At 44.5% G+C, this 7,052-nt stretch overlaps 1 protein-coding gene across 1 annotated transcript in view; it reads right to left on the bottom strand.

Moving 5' to 3' along the window:
* Positions 1-1,058: 1,058 nt before the first annotated feature.
* USP24 (ubiquitin specific peptidase 24) overlaps positions 1,059-7,052 on the bottom strand; it is a 149,374-nt gene continuing 143,380 nt past the window's right edge. Inside the window, exons 66-68 of the mRNA XM_058303514.1 lie at positions 6,832-6,918; positions 6,341-6,451; positions 1,059-3,825 (exon numbers count right to left, since the gene is read on the bottom strand). Coding sequence (XP_058159497.1) covers positions 3,763-3,825; positions 6,341-6,451; positions 6,832-6,918 — 261 coding nt within the window. The 3' untranslated portion in view covers positions 1,059-3,762. The remainder of the gene's footprint in view (positions 3,826-6,340; positions 6,452-6,831; positions 6,919-7,052) is intronic.

Below are 7,052 nucleotides of genomic sequence, written 5' to 3'. Positions count from 1 at the left end.
TGACTCCCCAAAGCATGAGGGTTCCCCTTGTGACTTGTCCCCTTACAGTACTCCAGATGCTACATCGTCCTTGTCTACTGAACTGAGCTTCCAATGCTCTTTTTCATTCCTCTCAATACCTAGCCCAGGGCCTGGCCCAGAGTCAAGGTTCTGAGTGCCGGATGCTTCTGTAATGAGGAGTCAGTGCTATGTCCTCAGTGATTTTTCATGATTTGAAATTATTAACAGTCCCAGATCTAATTATGCTATTCAACGTGGGACCTTCCAGTCCCTGCCGTCCACTCTTGAGGCTGGAGAGAGTAGCTGAGAGATGTTTCTCTACACAGCCCATATCACAAATAAGGGGATCTGCCTGCAAAGGCTAAAACTCCTCCCAAATTCTATTTTCTGACAATTTAGTGTCATATATGGAAGGTGTTCAAGAGCTGACATGCTCATGGCCTCAAATGCCAGAAAAGAACCGTGCACCCGTGCCCATCAGCACCTACGCCTGTCGTGCAATGCCAGACACCACCCCCTTTCCCTGAGACGGCACAGAATCAGGCGTCAGATTGTTAGATATCCATCCCCTGACAACTTCGTGACTTAAAAGAAGGGAACAACTTGGCTCTCACAGATGGATGACAGGTGGTCACTTGGGAGAGGGAGGCTGGGCATGGGCCACAGGAAGAGGTGCAAGACCTGGACCAGCAGACCCCCCAGGCAAGGGGAGCAAAGGCAGGAACAAACCTGGGCAGTAAGAAACCTAGCTTGACCAGCAGACGTGATTTATGCTGGGAACTACTTGGGAGGCACCTGAAAGCGACGGGGGAGAGGGCTGTAGGCCACCAGCCAGGATTCAGAATCCTTGTCTGAGCTCTGCCAATGAGTCCTAATATGGCCAGACTCTCCAGAGGAAAGATTAGCAAAAGGCTTAGAAGACTCAGCCCCCCACCCCCATCAGCGCCACGTACTAAGAGGAAGCCCAGTGCCATGTGGTACCAAGCCATAGGCCTATGGTTCCCCCACTATGGCTGTATTCTGATATATTGAGAAAAACGCCAGCCAGACTCCAACTCTGTATTTTTGAAAAATTTATTTTATGCTCCTAGAAGCTGAGAACTCTGACACTCATGAACCAAATTTAGAATTAAGATTCTTCCCTAGTTTTTCTACTTCCTTTTGAAATTTTATAAACAAGATTTTGTACACAAGAGGTAGCAGAGGAAAATTCCAGTCTGCTTGTTCCAAGCTCAAAAGGTGACTGCACACACCTCAATGTTAGCAGGGAGGGTGGGCAAGACAGGGTGAGCCTGCTGACAAGGTGCTCTAGGTCTCAGCCTTTACTCTAGTGGTGACTGACCATGTGAGTGCTCCGGGAGAAGTCACGGGCAAGATGCCCACTGGGAGGCTTTTTGTTTCCTTTCCCAGGGCCTTGAATGGGCAGGCTTGGCCGTCCTCCGGGAAGGCCTTCATTAAGGGAGCTTCTTGAGAACACACAGCATTGAGTTAGTTGTGCAATTCCTGCTCGATTTGCAGACCATTTTGAAAGACTTATAAAATCATCTTCATCCAAAAAATTGGCGGTAAAAACGACAACTCTTCTTTCCAAGGTAAGCCTGTCGCAATTGTTACTTTGTTGTACCACATTAAAAAAAGTCATCAGCAGGTTTGTAGACTGCAGCCATTGGAAATCAAGTGGTTACTGGGAAAGTGAAAATGACGTTTGTTGTGACGACAACAGAAGTAAAATTAACCAAAGCGTATAATACACAAGAGTGATGCGTGATCCTGATGAGCTCGACAGTGACGACAGCAGGTGCCAGGGGGTTGTGGAAGGCGTCGTTTCCATAGGAAATAAGGGGAGCGAGAAGTGGCAATTTCACTCCTGAATTTGGGCTCCTGAGAGTGCAGCTGCCAGCAGTGATATTCAATCCATATCACCACTAGCATTTCAGTATCATGTCTCACACAATTATTTATGAGGATGGGGATGGAAAGAATCAGGGTGGGGGTAGGGCACACAGTAGGATGTGGAATATTCATGTACTTAAAACCAATTTTAAAACATAACATCACATTCAAAACAGCAAGAACACGAGAACCATACAGAAGTTGCCACTGCTCCTGTCTTTAATCTGAGGACACAGCTCTGCTTTTAAATGCTGGCCCTTCCATCCTGCTCAGCGCGTTTGACAAGCCTCTAGCACTAGCTGGCAGAAAGCTACAAAAGCACACATTGAGGCCTGACTGCACAGCGACTTCAACAGTTCAATAGTGAAATGACTGACTTGTGGAAAGCACTGCCCGCCCTGTCATGTGTGCACACAAAATGCAAAAGCAACCAAAAAGGCACCTTGGGTCTGGCTGTGCCTCTTTGACTTGGCAAATGTAACCGACGGTGGCAACCTGGCACCTAAGGCTCCCCTAGTTTTGTGTGTAGAGAGTTGAAAATAAGGCAGGGCATTTAACAAAAGGTGAAAGAGGGCTGAAGACATGGGTGAGCAACTAAAAATACAAAATATACAAAATACGTGAACTATATTGGCACAACTCGCAATCCCCCTCTCCCCTGGAGCTGGTATCCAACCTGAAATGAGTAAATGGTGCTATCCTTGGGAAACACAGCTAAATGGATGGTTATTCAAGTGCTTTCTAGTTTTTTTTTTCTGGGAAAAGAAACCTTAAAACTTGTCCCTGTCTTTTCAATGTTAGTCATGTTGAGAAGAAACAAAGTCTCAAATTCTTTCTTTGTATTAAAATTACTACAAAACTCACAAAGCAGTGTCTTCCAACCCAAACATTTAACTTCAAATATAACCAATATCAAAGGTTTCAGTTATGTTCTAAGCAAAAGCAAATGATTGCAGATCACATGATTTTAAGACTACAGTTTATTCAATATGTCTCCAAGCATTAAAAAGATGATTTTTATGAAGTCAAACTGCAATAAAATTACATCTTAAAGTGCTTTTTATTTGGTGTTTTAAAAATTTGTTTTGGGAACAACATAACTTCTTTAATGACTTATGTCAAAGAATGCACCCTGTACTTCTGGAACACAGCATTTAAAAAAAATTTTTTTTATTGCTCTTTTTAATCTCAATTATATCAGAAAAATACCTCAAAGAGCATACTAATTTCCCAATTTTTGATCCTGGTGGCATTTCAATGAGATCCAAGCTCATGCCAAGGGCTCTCATTCAGACCCTTTTGAAATTCTATACAAATAGGGAGACATATTAAATACAAAGGTCTATGTAAACTGAATTCTTTAATTTCTATTTTACAATGAAAATGAGTTTTATCACATATCTTTACATCATTTTAAATTGGATATCCCTATTCAATGTTACTGCAAGATTAAAAATTTGCCCCCACACATCTAAAGGCAGCTTGCTTTTTTTTTTAAATATAAAAACCAAAGGAATTTCTTTTGTAGTATCATAGAGAAAGCAACAGCTTTACCCTCACTCTTGTATGTTGATGTAACAAAAAAGTCTGCCACTGGCTTTCTTTCCTAAAATCTCCACAAAAATGTTAATTCACATAGGGACTGTCCCCCTGGGACAGCTGATCCACATGCTGGAGTTTTCTCACTGCCAAACAGCTTCCAAACCTTCTAGTGGCCAAAGAGTGCTTTCTTTTAAAGACACATCATTCTCCAATATCATGGAAGGTTCTCCCAGTTCAATCTCCAGATTCTTCCAGAGGTTTCAAGGGTGAGATTCTGATTTCAAAAAGGTGTGGTTTGACTCCCCATCATGTGCTGCACATACTCCTCTAAGGATCAACATCGTCAAGGTCACTTCTTAACTCACCAATCAGCATGGGTGATTCAGACCCCTTTGAGAAAGAAAAGCAAGTTAAGTGTATATATATATTAAAGTTGAATAGGCCTGCAGTGTGAAATTAATGCAGGGCTTTCAGGTTTCTCTGGCTGGCTTAATTCCAATCAACTTGAAATGGCCCTGATAAAAGCCAGGCCACAGATGTCTTTGTTCCAGCATGTTCCCTGCATTTTGCCAGGCTACTAAAAACTGCTCCCTCCCTCTTCTGCTTTCACCAGCCTTCCTGGAAACACGGACCCTTGAAAACAAAGGCCTATGCTATTGAAGTATACCTGCTTGTCAGGGGGGGTCAAAGAATAATTTTAAGCTTATTTTTTTTAAAACCAAGGAAAGAACATTTTCAATTCTGATCATGGTAGTAGGAAAAGGAAAGAAATATTTGACTATTTTCTATGTGCAAAATAATGAAGTGAGTGTAAATGTTACTGTACTTGTGGTGCCTTTCCCACTGTCTTAGTCTTCCGTCACAGCACTATGGTCTATTGGTCCAGCACAGAGTAGGCCCTCATGGAATGAATGTGGTTGGTGCTGTGTGCACCACTTTTTAAACTGATACCTTTCAGATCCTTGTAACAACCTTGAGAGATAGTTACTACCCTGATTTTACAGAGGAGGAAACTGAGGTGTGGCATAGTGATGCAACTTAACCCAGAGTCTCTCTCAGCAGTTTATCTCATCACTTTACATATTTATAGAGAAAATATCAGCCAAGAACTCCTGTGGCTGCTGGCCCTAAGCTTACAAACCCCCTATGCCTGCAAGTCCTCATCTCCTCTCCTGTTGCAGGGCAGAGGATTTCCCTCCTCCTACCTCCTCAGAAGCCTGAGCACTCTCCCTCTCTCCTTCTGTCTTGGCAGTTTCTCCCTCTCTGCTGGATTATGCCCAGCAGTGCTGAACACACACAATTTCCCCCATCCTATTTCCCCTGCCCTTATTCCTCTTCTTCACAACCAAACTATCTCGGTCTTCTTATCTTTCATTCATTCTTCACCTTCTCTCCAAATAAGCAGCTGGGGTGACAAGTGGCCTCCTTTTTCCAGGCCTTGTCTTAGCTGGCCACTCCTCCCTCTCTGAAACGCTCCCTTCCCAGGGCCTCCGTGGCATCCAACCCTCTGGCCTGTCTTTCACGGTCTCCTGAGCAGTCAGTTTCTTCTAGACCACCAGTAAGTGCGCCTCAGGTCTCTGCCTTCTCTCCTCTTCCCCCACCGCCACTAGATACCTTTCCTCATCCACACCCAAAATCTTGATTCTTCTGAGTTCCAAACATCCAGCTCTCTTCTTGATATCTCCAAGAATCCTCAGATGCACCATGCCCAACCCTTCCTTATCGCCCCACCCCCAGCCCCCCACTGAGGCTGGTCCAGGTCAGGGCCCCTTATTTTGTAAGTAGGACTACTGTCTACCATGGTGTCAAGCCAGGCACCTGGCTGTCACCCTGGACAGCTCCCGCACATGCTGCAGTTTCACCAGTCCTGTCAGACTGACCTTTTAAGCACCTCTCATCCATCTGCATCCACCTGTCTTAAGTACCCCAGGTCCTAGAACTCTAAGAAATTCCTTCCCTCTTACTTCTCTCTAGTTCGTTGTGTAAACCATTCAGAGACTTTCTACTATTGTTAGAATAGAGGCCAAAATCGTCAACATAATCCTGCTTGATGTGGCCCCGGCATCTCTCCTACCCTCATTTTCTAAATTCTAGATACAATAGCCTTCTTCTAGTTTATCAAATACATGTTGTTTCTTCCCCACTCAGCCTTGTCTTACCTCCCACATAGCTGACGTGTCATTTTCACAAAGAGACGTTCCTTGCCCTGCCGCCCTCCCCACACTCCCAGCCTACTCATCTTTGTAAGCACATTGTTTTGAGTCTTGAACTGAGATTCTAGTAGCTGAACGGTTTGACCTGCATCAAGAATACTCTCAAGGGAAGCAGTTGTGGATCAACTGATAGAGCAGCATCCGCCTACCATATGGAGGGTCCAGGGTTCAAACCTAGGGCCTCCTGACCTGTGTGGAGCTGGCCCATGCGCAGTGCTGATGCACGCAAGGAGCGCTGTGCCACACAGGGGTGTCCCCCGTGTAGCGGTAACGCACATGCAAGGAGTGAGCCCCACAAGGAGAGCCACCCTGTACGAAAAAAGTGCAGCCTGCCCAGGAGTAGTGCTGCACACACAGAGCTGATGCAGCAAGATGATGCAACAAAAAAAGCAACACAGTTTCCCAGTGCCGCATGACAAGAATGCAAGTGGACACAGAAGAACACACATTAAATGGACAGAGAGCAGACAACGGAGGGAAGGGGAGAGAAATAAAATAAATCTTAAAAAAGAAAAGAACACTCTCAAGTCATAGTATTCCCACATAGAGAACTGACTAGAGGGCGGAGCTGTTGTCTCTAGACGCACACTCCAGAGGACATGTCTTTTTCTTTTTCGGATTATGGAAATTCTTTGGGAAAACCAAAGAGCAGGCAGTGCCCCTCCACCCAAGGACACACCATCTAGTCATACCTGTTGTAAATGCCTCTCTCCATTCTCATTGGCAGGACTGCTCTCTGACCCGTTACTGCTTCCAGATTGTTCTTTTTCATTCAGCAAAGCTGTGGCATATGCTAATGTGTCCTGCAGGAGATTAAAAGACAAAAAAAGTTATGGGGTGTCCAACGGCAGTGGCAACCCCAGGGCCCTTCCTTTTACCTCTGGTGGGCTCCGGGAGCCTTGAGGGTGGGCTTTCCCAGCCACCAGAGCACAGACTCACCTCCTTCCCAGGCTGAGGCCAGGCTGACAAGCCTACGTCTCTTTACTTCCAAGCAAATAATTTGCATAGATTGATCTAAGTGGTAACCAATCTGCTGTCTTTTCACAGATATTCAATTATTTCCTCTATCCTTTCTCATTTCCAACTTATAACCTCTCTTGGCTGAAGGTGCAGTTCCTGAGAAGCATGCTGATAATCCTACATATGGGATATCACACCATAAAAAACAAAAGGTAAATCTTACCTGAGCTGATATGGTTCGCTGAAAGGTTTTTCCAGTTGATGTTTCATTAGAGACATTACTCTGCGGTGTCCAATAATGTTCTGACATCTGAGATGAAAGGTCAAAAATATTCTCAGATGACGAGTTCATGTGATTCCACAACTCCTACTGTTAGTTTATAAAAATCATCTAAAATACAGCTAAAATTCCATAAAAATCTACACAGATGTAGCACATCAAGA

This window comes from Dasypus novemcinctus, chromosome 9, assembly GCF_030445035.2.
Source record: "Dasypus novemcinctus isolate mDasNov1 chromosome 9, mDasNov1.1.hap2, whole genome shotgun sequence".
NCBI classification, from domain to species: domain Eukaryota; kingdom Metazoa; phylum Chordata; class Mammalia; order Cingulata; family Dasypodidae; genus Dasypus; species Dasypus novemcinctus.
Note: the sequence above shows the minus strand (reverse complement) of the source record. Positions and strands in the feature narration are given on the sequence as shown.